The sequence below is a fragment of the Seriola dumerili genome, unplaced genomic scaffold (genome assembly GCF_002260705.1).
Source record: "Seriola dumerili isolate Sdu_G_001 unplaced genomic scaffold, Sdu_1.0 BDQW01000088.1, whole genome shotgun sequence".
Classification (NCBI taxonomy): Eukaryota; Metazoa; Chordata; class Actinopteri; order Carangiformes; family Carangidae; genus Seriola; species Seriola dumerili.
Window position 1 is genome coordinate 12,058,518 of NW_019174343.1, and position 17,752 is coordinate 12,076,269.

Consider the following 17,752-nt stretch of genomic DNA (forward strand, 5'->3'; position numbering starts at 1 on the left):
CTGGTTTACAATAGACTTGATGAAATTTTATTGTGTGGCTAGAACAGAACAAAATTATCCTTGTCGTAACTCAGTGTCTGGCTCTCTTACTGTTGAGAGCTACACATTTTAATTAGCCAGGTTAGAGGAACATAGTGCAAACAAGACATTATTGGTCTGGTTTACAATAGACTTCACATCATTTACGTCAGCTTAAAGCATAACACAAATGAGTCTGTATTCAGATCTCCCTCTGCAGCATTATCTTAAGTTTGGAGTCTTCAGAAAAGCAGCCACTGCTCAATGACATTGGTGATTTTAGAGGTCACTCAGGACTGTTTCAATATTACACACAGAGATGCTGGGAGATCGGTTCTGTCACACTTCTGTCAACAACTGTGGATAATGACATGCCCACAGGCACCTCTCATTTCTAATGGATTATTGATTATTGCAGTTAAAATGAAATTGTATGACAATATAGGTTTAGCATAAAATTGTCATTGTTGTACTTAATTTCCATGATGAGCCTTGTTTAAAAATAGACCATGATCAATAAAATGTGGGTTGAATGGATGGCAGAGATGGTACTCCAGATCAAAATTAAAACCAGAGAGAAGCCTGTAGTCTGCAAAAAAAAAGAAATAATAAAAAAAAACAGGAGGCAATTTTGGATAGAGTGTCTATCAATGTCAGGCACTGACAGGGTTGTTCTGGGAAGGAGAGAAGCGGTGGAGGTGCTCTGGAACAAATTACAGCATCAGCAGACCTCCCCTGGTAATGCTAATGCAGTTATTTCCCCCATATATGTATACAAGACTTACCCCGCTCAAGGAGAAGGGTAAAAACCGATTCTGTAGTTGAGAAGGACACTTCAGTTCGCTACCTCCTTGTACCGCCAAAATAAACTGTTCAATGCCAAATGATTTCTGTGGTGAGAACTAGCAGCAGCCTTCATTCGAGGCACTTCGAATGGATGTGACAGTTCCAGTTTACAGACAACTCTGTTTTCTCCAGATCTCTGTCGGGGTGATGCTCATCATTAGACTTCAAATGTGCGTGTACACACGCGCGCACACACACACACACACACACACACACACACACACACACACACACACACACACACACACACACACACACAGACCCTATAACGGAATCTCCCTGGGGAAAGCTCCTGGATAAGTCTGTTGCAGTGTAGGCGACCCCCCCACCCCCTTCCCCTACCTCCTCTGGAAATCTCCCTGAGGCCTGTGAGTGTGTGCATGTGAATGTGCTTGTGTGTGTGCATATGTGTGTGTCTGTCTGCTTTTCTGTACATGCCACCAGTTTCTCGGAGGGAGATGGTCTCAGTGATGCGTGAGTGGGAGGCTGATTTCCCCAACTGCATCGCTCGCTCCAATCTAACTTCCCACTCATGCTCTCTGCTTTGTTAGATATATCTTAAGTAACTCTCTCTCTCTCTCTCTCTCTCTTTCTCTCGCACACAGACAGACAGGAATAGGTTGTGTTGGGAAAAATGTGCATGTGTGTGTGTTTGTGTGTGTGCATTCAGCGTGGCCTGTCGTAATGTATTATTACGTAGACTCACACAGACATGCAGAACGTCTGGGTTTCTAGAGTAGATCTCTGGAGAAAGATGCTTGTCCCTGTCCCTGTCCCTGTGTCTGGCACAGCTAACACACACACACATATACACACACTCACAGTATTCCTAAAGGGTCACTGTGTCGCCAGGCATGCTCAAAGCGCTCCATCACTGGTTTCCACTGGGACAATAACTGTGACTTCCTGAGGATCGACCTTCAGCATCTCACTTCTGTCACTCTTCACATGGGCGTGTGTGTGTGTCTCTGTGTACTGGTTGAGGAAGTGAGCAGCAGTGTATGTGTCTGCAGTGTGTGTGTGTGTGTGTGTGTGTGCGTGTGTGGGTGTGTTTTAGAGTGTGTGTCAGGCTGCCGTTTCAGCTGACTCTTCTGTTTCTGGCTTTTTAATGGCTCTTATGGGGCAGGCCTTTAATTGCAAGTCTCTCTCCCTCCTTCTTAATCCTCCCATCCTTCTGTCTCTCCCAGCCCCTCGTCTCCTCTCTTCTTCTTCTCTCTCCTCCCGCCTCCCACTGGCTGACACTCACTAGGGGAGCCCGAGTGCCTGGCCGGGGCTGTGGAGGCCGTATAGGATATTGACTTGCTGCGGAGTGGTTTGGGAGGTGGAGAGGTGGCTGCCTGTCACAGCTAATGAATAGATGCATAAATGAATGAGGCACTCCTCTGTGTACGTGTGTGTGTGTGTGTGTGTGTGTGTGTGTGTGTGTGTGTGTGTGTGTGTGTGTGTGTGTGTGTGTGTGTGTGTGTGTGTGTGTGTGTGTGTGTGTGTTGTGCCTAGCTATGGCAAAAAATGTGCCTGTGTGTGTCCAACCTAAACTCGGCTCTGAGCAGTTTTATGAGCCAGACAGACATTAACAGTGGCCAGCTTGATAGTGATAATTATTAAGGGTGTGATGACAGTCCATCCCACACACACACAGACAGACAGACACACACACACACACACACACACACACACACACACACACACACACAGACAGACACGTGTGTGTGCGTGTGTATATATATATATATACATATATATATATATATATAAAGACACATATAAATGCCGGATGAGTTAGTGGGGGGTTGGGACGTGAGGATCGAATGAAGGATACTAAAAAAAACAATCCAGTTAAGTGCCAGCACCCCCCAGCTGCTCTCTCTTTTTGTCTCTCCCTGCCTTTCTTCCCCTCTCCCTCTCTGTCCCTCCATCTCCTCTGATCGGTGTGGTGCTGGAGTGCTCTCATGCCAAACTGGGACAAATACCTAAAAACACACGCACACACACACACACACACACACACACACACACACACACACACACACACACACACACACACACACAGAAAGAGACAGAGAGGAAGAGAGGGAGACAAGGTCTGGAGAGGAGACTGTTGATCTGAGGGGGTAGATGAAGGAGTGCTTGAGTGTTGATGTCTTCTTCACTATTGCTTTGTGCCACATTTCAAACACTGATTGCCTTAAGAGGACAATTTACATTTCATAGTCTTTCACAACAAGTGGGTGAGATGGGAGTCAGAGATAGGGGGAGAGAGAAAGATGTTTCAAGGAGGAAGCCAGGGGTGAGAGAGTTCACCGAGCAAAGGGAAAAAGTGGTGTTGCATGAGCGACTAAAAAATGGGAGGCATAAACAACAGTTTCTTTTGGCTGCAGCTCTGTGTGTCTCAGTCACTGTGCGTATGGACGTTTTGTTTTTGCTTACTCTCGGTAGAATGCACCTGTATGATTTGAACTTTCTTTTTCCGTATTGGACTCGTGTGAGTGTAGAAGAAGAATAGAAATAGAGAGGAGTGGAGAAGAGAGGAGAGCTGAGCTGAGGAGATGAAAAGAGAGCCGGAGGAATTAAGAATCAAGTTAGGAGCAAGCTTTATCTGACGGGAAACTGTGAAACTGCAAAGTACAAGAAAACTTTTCCTATCAGTGCACTCTCTCAGCTAGTGTATGGGTCTGCACTCCCGGTCTGTGAGTGTGTGTTTATATGTGTGTGTTTATGTGGCATGTGTGTATTTAGGAGATAGCTTTTCCTCCCCGGTGGAGGGAGACATCAGTGTGTCGGTGAGTGTGATTGGTTGTTGGCCCTGAGGGTCTGTCCTCTATATCTGTCTCCTGACTGGTTGCTCTGTGACCAATCAGGCGCCCAGACTGCACCGTGGCAATCAGATAGTGACTTACTCTCTGTGGGCATCGGCAGGTCATCTGGAAATACCTGTTATGTTTTATCTCCCTGTGACACACACACACACACACACACACACTCTCATGCACACACACCAATGTAACCTTTTCCTCTTGTCTTTGTCTCTCTAGGAGATTGCTGCATATCTCATCACTTTTGAGAAACATGATGAGTGGCTGACGACATCGCCAAAAACCAGGTGAGGAGAGCACAGACAATTGTTTCCACACACATACATACATACACATACATACACATATATACACATACAAGCACAGAATCACTCAATCAGCCAATGACTCACATTGGTTTAATCCCAAAGACGGAGTGCCTGTGTTTGATTAAAACATTAGTGATGTACGTCGACTGTCTCCGGAGGGTCCTGCTGACGGCCTGCGCTACATGTAGAGAACGCTCTAGAACATGGCTGGACTGTAAAGCACCTAGTCAGCTGAAAATGGAGTATTAATGAATGTAAATGTATTAGGATAAGTGATGTATAATTCAGACATAGGAGGGTGAAGGGGGGTTTAAAAGGAGGGGGAAAATGTGTATGTATATGATGGGGTGAGAACAGGGATTCACATGCCAGAACTGAATATTCATCGATCTCAAAGAACCATAGGTAGCTCTGTTCCAGAATGGGGAGAGGTTATTGCCAGGAAGAAAGGAAGGAAGGACGGAGAGGAAGAAAAAATGAAAGACAGAAGAAAAAAGGGCAATTTGAATTATTGATAAATCACCTTATTGACATTTACTTTAGTTAATACAAATGTAGGTATGATAAAAAAAGAAAAAGAAGAAAGAGGAAGAAAAGAAGTGAGAAAGACAAGAAAAGAAGAAAGAAAAAGTAAAGTAAAGCAAGTCAAGCGGTCACCTCATGCCCCCATTTCTGATTACTGACACTGCTGAAAGCCCGAGGTGATGCCTCCGTGCTCCCATTGTGCGAGCTGAAGGACTCTTCTCAGGAGCAGCCTGAGGCCAGCAGCACAGTTTATGTTGTGGATGGATTTCTCATTGATTGGTTGTGCTGCCGAATAGCCTCAGCCTCCCAGCAGCAACAGCAGCAGCAGTCATATTGGTGTTATTGAGCAGCAGTTAGATATAATCCCATTTACACATGACACGAGGCACGATTAGAACAGATTACACCTAATCCCATCAGATGGAAAGGAGCTCAGCGAACGGAGCCAGTGACATTTATGTGTATGCATTGATGTGCGTGTATGTGTGTGTTTGCATCCATATGTTGGCATGCATTTGCACACTTGTGGGGGGCAATATTAAGGTAACATTCAATGACCTTCATTTCTCCCCTTGCTGAAATACCTCATCAGTTCAAAGTAATGACTGTTACCTCCTCTCTCCCTCTTCTAACACTTTTCTCATCTACTCCTCCTTCTCTCCTCCCTTTACCGGACTCACTCACTCGCCCACTCTGTCTCTTTACCTTGCCGTCTTTTTTTTCCCCCCACTCTCCTCCCCTTGCCTTCTCTGTTTTCGCTCTGCTACACTGTGGAACGGTGGAAAAGCTTTTTATATCCCACACATCACAGCCCAGTTACAATCAATAGCATTTATGTCTGCTTGAATCGGAGGGTTTGCGAACATGGGCACCGTTCACATGCACGTACCTCCACACACACACACATGAACTTGCACGTATTTCCCACCCACACATACACACAGGCACACATCTGATCTCATCCATCTTCTCCATAACATAATTAGAATCAGCAGCTCTGAGATGACTCACACTGCTCGAGACAGAGAATAAACTCGGCTTTGATCGGAGGGAGGGGGTCTCCACTCCGCTAAGAAACTGGCAGGCTCACCCCAAAACAGAACAGATTTAAGGTGTCAAAGAAAATCAGCTCAAAGTAAATTCAATTTCACTACACACACTGTTCTGAGTAAATTGCAATCATCTCAGTCCATATAGATGTGTCTACATCAAATTTTAACAGAGGAGAGGAGAGGAGAGGCAAACAGACAATAAAAGAGCAAAAACAGAGGTTAGGATAGAAGTAGAAGGAACAGATGAAATGAGAAGATGAGAATAAGTTGAAAAGAGTGGAGAATGGAGGGACTGAAAAAGCAGTAAAGAGAAAATGAAGAGATAGTAAGATAAGAGGGATAAAGACTGGAGGTTGATGGAGACGAGGAGGTTAGGGTGAGGAGAGAGGAGGTGTGTAAATGTGTGGTGTGGTTGTGTGCTTGTGTGCACATGACTCTGTGTATGTGAGAGAGAAAGGGCACTTGTGAGTATGTGTTAGTTTATTGATTGTTAACGGGCCTGTTCTCTCTCTGTTGTCATGAGATAAGGCAGAGAAGCATTTTTCCTCCACCTACACACACACACACACACATACACACGCACACACACACACCTGTCCTTAACGTTTTAGAAGTGTAATGATTGATTGCCGAGCAGCAGGTTTGACATTGAACCCAAAGAACACACGGCTGTAGGTCCTGCCATCTCTGATATTACTATAGCATCTGTGTCTTTCTACATGTATGGCTCCTAGTGTGTGTCTGTGTGTTTGTGTGTGTGCATGCATGTTCATCCCGCCAGGTGTATATAGAATGGGAGCTTAGAGGCCAATGTTCCTGCTGTGCTGATAAATCACCCTACTAAAATATTAACACATAGTAGTGTGAGTCCATGTATGAGAGGGGAGGGGGGGTGCATGGGACCACCTAACTTGCCTATTGGAGAGTAACACTGACATCACCATGTAAACCATGAACATGTTCTTGCCTGTTTCAGTTGATTGTTGTTATGAATAGGCAATGTAGGAGAATTTTGATACTTTTTGCAGTGTGATATTACAGCCTGAAAATCATTTCTGGTCAGTTTCCATGGAGCTCAATTGCTGTCAGTTTCAACGAAATGACCACAACATTTATTCTGTATAATCAACATGATGGAACGCTGTGTGTTCGTCTGTCTCTTTACCCTGTCCTCCACCAGGCCTCAAAATGGCTCTATGATCCTCTACAACCGTAAGAAGGTGAAGTACAGGAAAGATGGCTACTGCTGGAAGAAAAGGAAAGACGGGAAGACCACCCGAGAAGATCATATGAAGCTCAAAGTGCAGGGAGTAGAGGTGAGAGGCTGCAGGGGAAAAACAAGTCCATGATTGTTTGGCGCTGAGTATGGTTTCACTGCCAATCTTGTCCTTAACTTACTCTCCTTCACTCCGAGGAGACACATACATGTTACACAAATGTACGCACAAACACACATGCTGAGAAGCTACAGGCCAATATGTTACCGGAGAGCGAGTGATGTCCCTCTTTTTCTCCCTCCCCGCTCCTCTTTCTGTCTCCCTCTCTCTCTCGCTCTCCACCTCCCTCTCTCTCTTTCTGAAAGATAAGAGTGTGTTTGGCCTGAGGCCAGGAATGATGTCAATGCCTCCTTCAGCAGAACAGAGAGGGGTATCGATCCAGTCTCAAGGCAGCGTCTGTGTGTGAGTGAGTGTGTGTGTGTGTGTGTGTGTGTGTGTGTGTGTGTGTGTGTGTGTGTGTGTGTGTGTGTGTGTGTGAGTGCGTATGTGTGTGTGTGCGCGTGTGTGTGTGTGAGTCACATCAGCCAGCTCAAAAATTGATTATTCAGCAGGAATATACCAAGAGGTGAGAGGAGTGAGCATGCATGTGTCAGAAACAGAAAGAATGAGGTAGAAGGGAGAGGGAAGGAGAGACAGTTAGGAGACACATGGATGTTTACAGGGGGCTCAGTAGTTTTGTGTTGAAGGTGAGCAGGAGACAGGCAAGACACAAGACAAAGACACAGAGGTAAGGGGAATAATTGAGATCAAATATTCCCATCTGCACCTCCATTAGTTATGGCCCCACACTCACATTGACATTCATCGCACATACATTTTTTTGCCTTCCTACATGAACACTCACATACACACACAAACATATACAAAGGCAAGTGTTTCTCTCCCTGGTAGTTGCTCAGTAATTGTTTGTGTCACCTCTTCCCAGGACTCCCCCAAGCAAGCAAGCAAGCAGCGTGTAGAGCAGGGGACGGGAATGAGGGAATGAGCAGAGCAGCGAGATGAGCAGAGGGAGAGAAGGAGGATGGGGAGAGGCAGGAAGCTGGAGAGAAAAACATAACCCTGGATGGAGAGCCTCCTCATATCGAATGGAAATATATGGAAATGCACTCTGCCTTTGGCAAAACACACTTTAGATAGAGGGCGGGCTACTTCTCAGAAGAGGCAAAATGGCGAGAAAATATAAGTGTGCGCAAGTGTGTATGAGAAAGAAAACAGGACAAGTTTTAAGTGTTGATTATATACAACCTGATTGCTGAGTATTTGTGTTTGTGTGTGCATTGTGTTCTTTAAAAAACAACCAATTTATATGTGTGCATGTGTATATTGGTAGGTGAATGTGTGTGTGATTCTTGTATTTAGTGCATGTAAAAAAGTGGCTGTGATGACCTTGATAGAAGATTTCTCTGTCATCATTTCATCCTTCCAACACACTCTTCCTTAGGACTGGGTATCGAACCTCAATACTTTTGGAGTATTGATCAAGATGTTTCCGCAGCACAGAATTTCAAATGCTTTCAAGAAACTGGAACCTGACTCTGAACCTCTTCTTCACTTATTCTTTAATCAGATATTTACTGATTCACATGCTAATTTAATTAATTTTAGACTATTGCATTCAGTCAAAGCTCTTGCTTTGGGAAGGTTGTTAATTTGTTAAAACAAAAGAGGTTATTTAGCATAACATTTTTAATATTCTTCAGACTATGATGCAAATAAAAAAATTTGGTTTTGGTATTAGTTCAGAAACTCAAGTCCTGTACTGGCACCAGTATTGGGACATTTCATATACTGACGACACTTCATAACAAACTAATTATTGCAGACACTCTGAAGTGGTACTGTGTTGTGTATCAACCTCTGCAAGCATATTTGGCCGATTTTCACACCCACACACATGTATATATTATTTTGTAATGTCTCTCCATCTTGTCCACCATGACACTCCACTTTCACCCGATGCTTTCCTCACTTTCTCCTCCTCTTCTTTGTCCTCGTCACTGCTACTGATACCTCTTGCAGTGTCTGTAAGCTGACAACATTGTGACGTTTTGTGAATTCCAAGTGGGTTATGTCTAGTCTTGCTGAGGCAGTAAATTTCACAATCTCTTGTGCTGTAATTGTCAACATCAGATTTATGGTATTTTAGAAAAAGACATTTGGGAAAAAAAACACATACAGCATGTTTGCAATTTAGTTTTAGCACCGCAATCAATACAACCTAAGTGGGTATAACCTAAGTTCTCCTCTTCTGTTCTCTCCTTCACTGTTCTCTCCTCCTCTTCTCCTTTTTCACTTTTTGTCTTGCTTCCTCCTCGCTTTATCCCTGCAATCTCTCCTCTCCTCTCCTCTCCTCTCCTCTCCTCTCCTCTCCTCTCTCTAGTGTCTGTATGGCTGCTACGTCCACTCCTCCATCATCCCCACCTTCCATCGTAGATGCTATTGGCTGCTGCAGGTAAGCCCACCCCCCTACCCCACCTGACCTTTTCTCACACATTTATACACATACAAAACAAGATTTCCGCAGGATTTATAGTGTGGTGATAATTTGTTAGTCGCTGTCATTTATAGCAGGATAGTTTTTCAGGCCTTCTCCCTGATATTATGGCCATTCTGTAACATTTATTGTTGCTATGTTAAGGCTTTATTCACCATTCTACACAAAACTGGACAACCAGAAAATATACAGTCTATTATTACACTTTTTACACAAACCTTCATCTGTTAAACTGCCCATTATATTTTCAAAACAACACTAAGCTAAACCATAAACCAGCAATAAACATCCTCCTCTTCTGAATTAATGAGGCAGACTATACTGAAAATACTATCACAAAGCTGGGCTCATAATAAAACTTGATGTTGTTTGGCTGAGCGGAGTGTCCTACACTCAAATGACTCAACGACCAGAATATACCTAGAATATGCTCTTGTCCAATGCTAACATACAGTGCAGAGCAGTGAAAGCATTTCTTTGCCAGAAGTTGACTGTAACTTCCCGAGCACAGTGTGTTATCTAACCCTGACTCCCAATACTTATAGTGAGCATCAAGGACTGAGGCCCTGCTCTCTATGTGGTCCTCTCCAAGAAAACACCCTGGAGCTACAAAAAGCACACAACATGCTCACCCAAACACACACACACACACACATATGCACAGGTGTCCCCCTGTGTATTAAGGCATGTTGTTTTTCATAGAGATGTTGGACTCACTCTACCGCTCATGTGAAAGACAACAGAGAGCAGCAGACGCACGCTTTCACACACACACACACACACACACATACACACACACACACACGTCTCTCCCTCTATTGACCATGCAAGCTATGGTCACTAGGACGTCATCATCTTCAGGCGGCAGGTTACATGATGAATCTTAAACATGTCCGCATACATTTACACTGCCTCTCTCTTCATCTCTCTCTGTTCATTTCAAAGAAAATATTGAATACCCAGCAACGTTCATTTAAAATATGGAAATGCATATATATTTATGTATTCTTCACCAGAATTTCCTGCATAAATTGTCACAAGAAATTTACAGGGACATTCCAGCCACCGGCTGTAAATTGAATATGCCCTTACTCAATTTTTTTTTTCAGCATCCCGAACTAGTAAGATCCCTGCAGTCTGAAATTATGAAGGGAAATTTTTAGTTGCTTTATCTGTAATGTGCCATTTTCTGCTCTTTGCACAGATATCAGAACACATCAGTGATTATGATCATAAATCAGTCTGTGAGTGCTGTTGCATTGCACAGTGTGGTGCTGTAGCAGCCCACTGTGCCATCCTCTTTTGGAGAGAAAAGTGTTCCACCTCAGCAGGTCCTCCCCCTCACCTGAGTCTGTCTACTGAATCTTTCATCAAGAGGAGCTTCTCCCTCCCTCTCTCTCTCTCTCTCGCGCTCTCTCTCTCTCTCTCCCTCACACAATCACACACACACATGCACACATACTCACTCACTCACACACATGAATGTGAATGCACTTGTTGAATCATTCATGGGGTAGAAAGAAATTCCATAGGTTTGCTTTTGCCCTACTGTATAGTGAGAACTACTCTGAACTGTTGTCCCCCCCTTTGTTTATCTCATTCTTTCTATCTCTCTATATATTACACACACTCACCTACACACAAACACACATGTAGACACTTCCTCAGCCTCTGCAGGGTAAGAAAGAGTGATGAGTGGGCTTGAGCTGTTAAATCTTTTATGGGCAGGTGAGAGAATCTTATCTGACACGCTATGTCCGACCTCCTCCCTGACCTCCACTTGCTCTCCCGCTTTCCTTCTGCATTTCCCCTCCATCCACTCCCTCTGTAAATAGACTCTATCATTGTAATCTCTCCCTCCCTATATGTTGTAAGAACATGACAATGAATTAATGAATAAAGGGCCATGTTAAACTAACGCCAGGTGCATGCATGTCTGTGTGGTTGTGTTTGTGTCCCTGTGCTGTAGAACCCAGACATTGTGCTGGTGCACTACCTGAATGTACCGGCAGTGGATGATAGCGGGAAGCCATGTGGTCCTGTCCTCTGCTCCATCAACACAGACAGGAAGGAGTGGGCCAAGTGGAGCAAGGAGGAGCTCATTGGACAACTCAAACCCATGTGTGAGTTAGCTTTACTTTCATTTCAGCACTCACCTCCCTCCTACTCTCAAGCTCTCTTGTTTCAGCCCTCACACTTGTCCTAAACCCAGGGATATGAGTCACCTTGGGTCAATAACAATACCACTTGTCATGGTACAGTAGTGATGAAAAAGATAAAGGCATACTCTTCCCAAGCTTCAAAATTAATCTGTAGGAAGTGTAATAAATCTAAAACACAGATAATTTGATAATATTTTTCAGGCTTTATAAACAACTTGGCAGCAGAATGAGGAACAGTCTGGAGCTGTGCCATCATTTATTAGATGAGACAACAGGTGCTTACAACAATTCAGGGGAGATGATATGAAAATTTCTCTCTTGCATGAAATAAAAATATCTAATCTTATCTTATTATTGCTGAAGGTAAAGATAAATCAACAGGCCAAAAAGCAGCAGCTGGAATTGCCAAAAGGTGTATTCAGACATTAACAATAGCCTTATTCTTATTTAAATTTTGATTAAACATTATTTGGAGCATCATGTCCTTCCTGTCAACATGAAATGATGACAGCACTTTACAAAGTAGTGATCAACTTCAAGATAACATTGTTCTTTCAAAAGCCTCCTTTTTGAAGAGACATTGAGTACATATATACCATTCAGCCAGGCTTCATACAGATTTGGCGATTTTTTTTTTTGATGATTCGAACAGTCAGCGGCATGCTGCCACCTAGAGGTGGATACATTTTACATCCAAGAGAGGGAGGGATAGAGGGAAGGAAGACGGAGGTGCCCAAAATATCCAGCATGTATTATTCATAAATGAGCATCAGGGAGTAGATAACTCCAGTACACACACTAACACACATACACACGCACACTTACCTAATCTCACCTGTCTTGATCTGGTTTGGAAGGGCAAATAAGGACAGCTCCCAAAAAGTGAGGGGATTGTTGACTTAAGTACTACTTCAATTCTCACTCTGCTGACTAAATCATATTCCCTCTTGCTCTTTCTACCTGCCCTAATTTGCTTACACAAAATAGCTTTCTGTTTTTTCCTTTCCTTGCTCTTCTCTCTTGATCACTGACATGATTCCTCTAAATTTTCGAAACTGGCACTACCTTCAAATGTTAAAATTTCATGTGTTGTAGAAGCAGCAAATTGTCCTTTTTACATATATTTATTTAAAATGATTGAACACTCATGCATCTGTAACAGTATCACAGTATTCATGAACTCTGAACACTGGAGGGCGCTATTACACACTATACATTGCTTAAAAGATTAACCTGAGCAACTGAAAGGACAGAAAATGACAACAGTATCTATTGTCTTAATGGTTTTCCTTTGCTTTGACGTCCCTTCATTCAGGTGCTGGAAGCAGCTTGCATCAAAAATGTTCCAGTGTCAAGCAGCGCATCATCTCATCCAAGCAGGAGTCAGGGGCAGCAGCAGGAGGTGGAGCTGCAGCGGGTACCGGTGTAGCGGCAGGCCAGAGAGCTGAGGAAGCAGATGGCACAGAGGTCCAGAACAGTGATGTGTCAGAGGGCCAGACAGAACCCAGTCCTGGAGGGGGCAGGAGCAGAGCGGGTGGAGGAGAGAGGAGGAATGGCAGGTTAACCAAACCCTCTTTACTCCCACAGAGCAGCATGGAGGTGTCCTCCTCCACTTCCACCAACCAGGTGGAGGTCCCTGACACCACCCAGAGCTCCCCATTGTCAATCACCAGTGACATGGCTGACAGCCCCGCTCTCGCCATTGGGGCTGGCTTGTCGCAGAGCACAGCTGTATTCATGTCTGAGGTCACCACGCTGACTGGAGATTCGGTTTACTCTGCTGGCCACACCCACCTGTTGGCATCCACCCATGAGAGTACCACCGCTGGAATCCTGTTGGCTGTTGCCCCTGAAAACCAGAGGTTTGCGTCGTTTCCTGGTGGGGTAGGCTTAGGGGAGGGAGGAGAGTTGGTTCTGTCCAGCTCTTTAGACTCCAGTGGAGGTGTCAGCCTTCCTGAAACCACCATGACCTTTGACCCTGATTGCTTCCTCAACAATCCCAAGCAGGGCCAGACGTATGGAGGAGGTGGAGGGAAGACTGAGGGGTGTAATGGTGATGATGGAGGGCTCCACTGTTCTTCTAATGGCTTTGTCTACAACCCAGCCCTCGTCAACAACATCAAGACGGAAACGACTCCCCTGGAGCAGCCGCTGGCCACTCAGAGCAGCTATGTGGGAGAGGGGACAGGCCTTAGCCCCAGCACCACCCTGGAGCAAATGGACTTCAGTGCTGTCATGTCATCAGCCTGTGTCCCAAGTCTGAGTCAGACTGCACACCACCCCTCCCCGAGCCTCTTCCTCCAGGCCTCCCCCCAGACAAACCAGCCCTCCCAACTGCAGACCAATGGTACTGAGGCAAGCCAGGAATCAGGTGAGGCCCAAGCTTACATAGGTCTGCCTACGGTGCCAACAGACTCTCCGGTCACCAATGGAGATCCACATACACACCTCCACCAAGCCAGCCCAGACCAGCAGGCCCTGTGTGGAAGGAATGGACAAGGAGCAGCAGTGGGATCTTTTCCCCTGACAACACAGGATACTACCGTTGACCAGTCAGGCAGCAGGGGACATCGAGAGGTGGGGGGCTTGGACAAGGCTTCTGAGAATGGAGGAGAGTTACTACTCAAGCCAGGAGATCCTCATGAGGGCTACGCGAGTGTGGACACCGAGCACTACCTGCAACCCACAGATGACAATGGAGGAGGAGAGGAGGGTGGAGGAGGTGGTGGTGGAGGAGGTGGAGGGGGAGGGGAAAATGAGATTCTCTGTAATGGTGTAAGCTTGCCAGGGGCCAGCAGTTCAGTGGTGGCCAGTCCTCAGTCGATAGCTGCTGGTGCAAGCATCGAGGGGGCTCTCTACAGCTCTCCTCTTCCTCAGCAAGGTGGGGGCGTGTCAGCTACAACAGCTGGGGCAGGAGCAGCCATCAGTCTGGAAGGTTTTGAGGCTTCATTTGGAAGCCAGTTCTCTGATCTCATCAATGATTTCATCTCAGTTGAGGGGTCTGGGGGTGGTGTGGGAGCAGCTGTCACTGGGGTTCTGATGCCCCAGGAGGGGGCAGCAGGAGAGGAGCAGGGCACAGGAGCAGGCCACCTGCAGGGCTCAGAGGTGGAGCAGGGAGCTCTGGGACTGCTCCAGGAGACTGGGAGGCTGTTTGGTGTGACAGACTACTCCCCAGAGTGGTCTTATCCAGAGGTTAGTAAACCCAACATGATTATCATTCATTATTTATTCATGGTACCCTACAGTAAAATCAGTCCCTCCACCACATGATTGACGGTTGCTTGTACTGATGTTAAACACTGAAATCATGTTCAGCACAATTTGTGCTAAGACCGCCAGCCTGGCTGTGTGGTCATTAAGGAGTCAGAATATCTCAGACTCAGCTGATTGGATTTTGATGAAATTTCAATATTACACTGCTTCCCCTGGGTGACTTCATTAATGTACCCATGTACCACTTATAATATCTCAGACACCAGTTCTGTCATTGAATTATGATGAAACTTGTGGAAACATAGCATCTTAGCACCATTAGTTACGGAAAAAACAATAACTTGCAACAGTTAGTACAATTAGTGGAAAAAATTGTCGAAAAGAATTTTAACAACTAACCGTATCTCCAACGTGTGCACATATTCAGCTAATATTTTTCTTCAGCTTTCTTCCAGGATCATCAGTGTTACATCATCCTGATTATTCCATAGTTTTGCGTTTCTTGAAAAAACAACACAGCTCAAAGGGTGATTGTATAATTTTTAGAATGAGCTAAAAATGAGCACTATAAATGCCAAAAAGAAACGTCTACCAAATGCTGATAAATGGCTTTGAAAATTGAATCTTTTTCATTGTTGTGTGATCTAACTTCATGATTCCAGCATTTGTGGGAGACAATTTGTTGTTATTATTATGTATTATTTTTAGCTACACTAAAGAGAGCACGTGGCAGTGTTGTTCAGATGGCTCATACAACTTTGTTCCACTTGGATGTAAGGAGCTGCACAGCCTCTAGGGGCTGCTGCCAGGCCTTTTAGTCTCACAAATTTGTCATTAACAAAATAGTAATTACTTTGTAAATGAGGCAGGTTATACTATCTCTCAGTTTAGATTTATATAATAGAAAACAAAAGGTTCCAGTTTTAGGCCACTGTGTCTCTGAGGTATTTTTTAGTGATAGATGGAATCAGGATATTTAATAGAAACACCTTTCATGTAAACACATATTCGCTTACACATGCGCCCATATCTTTACAGATTTGGGGTATTTTGGAGCAGTTAATCTTAGACAACAGGATATGGCAGTTTTCACACAGTCATGTCATTCTCACACAGACTCTTGTATCTCTTTGTAGACTACTGTATGTTTACACTTACGCGCAGTTGCAGTTTTCTGCAGACAAAGAAGCTACACTGTGTGATATAATACTGAAGCCTGTATTTGTGTGCGGCAGGGTGGAGTGAAGGTGCTGATCACAGGGCCGTGGTTGGAGTCGAGCAGTGAGTACAGCTGTCTCTTTGACCACATCAGTGTCCCTGCTGCCCTCATCCAGCCTGGGGTGCTGCGCTGCTACTGCCCAGGTATCACACTGGTGTATGCACTCACTCTAACACAACTCACTCTCCTTATTACTGTCTAATACATGGAAAAACACTATTCTTTGTTTTTAAATCTAAACCTTAACCTCATTAACCCCTATAAGAAGCATTTTCTAGCAAAAAAGTTTTTCCCCAGCACACAGAGATAGAGTCTAATGATGTCGGCTGCACACCCTTATTGCGAGATGCAGTCATTTTTATACAAAAAGATAAGAACAACACAATAAGAGCATTGTGAGGAGGGACACTGTTTGGAAATCACACAATGTACACAGTGCTTAGAAATGGTTCTTTGGCTGGTATAGTAGGTCATATCCTGCTACATTAAGTGTGATCAGGAGAAAACTGTTAGGCAAATAGTCTCTTGCAGCCACACATGGGCAAAAGTAACACTAGACAGTCACAGTCTATAATAGTTACCATACTGTCCTAAAATTATTCTTTGAGAGGAGATCTATCGCCACATATAGTCAGCCATACTTATGCCTTACCTCATGTCTGTTTCCAGCCCATGACACAGGACTGGTGATGCTACAGGTAGCTATGGGTGGTGAAGTCATCTCTTCCTCCGTGGTGTTTGAATACAAGGCGCGTGACCTTCCTGCCCTGCCATCTTCTCAGCATGACTGGCTGTCCCTGGATGGTGAGAGCATTTGTTTGTGTATTTTTAGGGAGGGATGCACAGTTACACTCTTACAGTCTGGTGTTATTTATTCAATAAAGAGCATAAACCATAAACAGAAGGAGACTTGAGCATAACAGCTTCATTGTGTGCCTAGAGTGTTGCATGTATCAGTAACAAACACAGCATAGTGTAGCGTGTGTTTTTTAACATGCACTTGCCTGTTATATTTGGACTAAGGAAAGTTAAACCTCCAATCCTATACCCTTCTCTCATTCTTTGTTTTTAGTATGACTTTTACACCTAGCTAGCTTTGCCATTTCTGATCAGCTAAAACTATGAGAAAACCTGTTGTTCATGTATGTGTGTGTGTGTGTGTGTGTGTGTGTGTGTGTGTGTGTGTGTGTGTGTGTGTGTGTGGCTGTCATTGTGCTGCTCTTTTCTGTTGGATGCTCTGTCATGCTGTGAGGTGTTTTGTCTACAGCCACTGATGTACTGACCAGTATGGTGACATTGCTGCTGCTGTTTGGCTGAACTGAGTTCTTCTGTGCCTGCAAGCATCTTTTTTTTCTGTTATGGCTCTCTGTCTGTGTGCAGATTGATTCAAGAAGGAATCTAAGCTACTGAGCTGTTTTGACACCTGTTCTTTGGAAGGTGTTAGTGTTGAGCCAAGATTCATCACAGCTTTAGGATTAGTCTTTGTGAGATTTTTTTAGGGCACAGTCATTTATTAAGTCCATAGTGATGGTTTGCATGTTGGGGGGCTCAGGATTATTTTGTTTGAGCTGCAGATGTTGATATTGTGATTGTTCATTAATATTGAAACAAATTAAAACTTGCTTCAATTAAACAATTAAATGTCCTTTGAGTCAGCTTTGGGAATTGGTTGCAAATGTCTGCACAGCACTAGGGGGGTTAGTTTCTCTGTGCAAATATAACTCCTGATGCAGCTGCAGCTCGGAAACACACGGGTCTCCTCAGCGAGGCATGTCCTGGGTTACTCTGTTCGCCCCCGTCTCTGTGTTGCGCAATGCGGCAATGC

General features: G+C 44.5%; 1 protein-coding gene across 2 annotated transcripts in view; it reads left to right on the forward strand.

The window, feature by feature from the left end:
* The window catches only part of camta1 (calmodulin binding transcription activator 1), a 47,632-nt gene that overhangs the window by 20,611 nt on the left and 9,269 nt on the right, over nt 1–17,752 (forward strand). For both annotated transcript variants that reach the window (XM_022745091.1, XM_022745092.1), the window contains exons 4-10: nt 3,897–3,964; nt 6,743–6,878; nt 9,220–9,291; nt 11,303–11,456; nt 12,811–14,687; nt 15,944–16,070; nt 16,597–16,731. In XM_022745091.1, the coding sequence (XP_022600812.1) occupies nt 3,897–3,964; nt 6,743–6,878; nt 9,220–9,291; nt 11,303–11,456; nt 12,811–14,687; nt 15,944–16,070; nt 16,597–16,731 (2,569 nt within the window). The remainder of the gene's footprint in view (nt 1–3,896; nt 3,965–6,742; nt 6,879–9,219; nt 9,292–11,302; nt 11,457–12,810; nt 14,688–15,943; nt 16,071–16,596; nt 16,732–17,752) is intronic.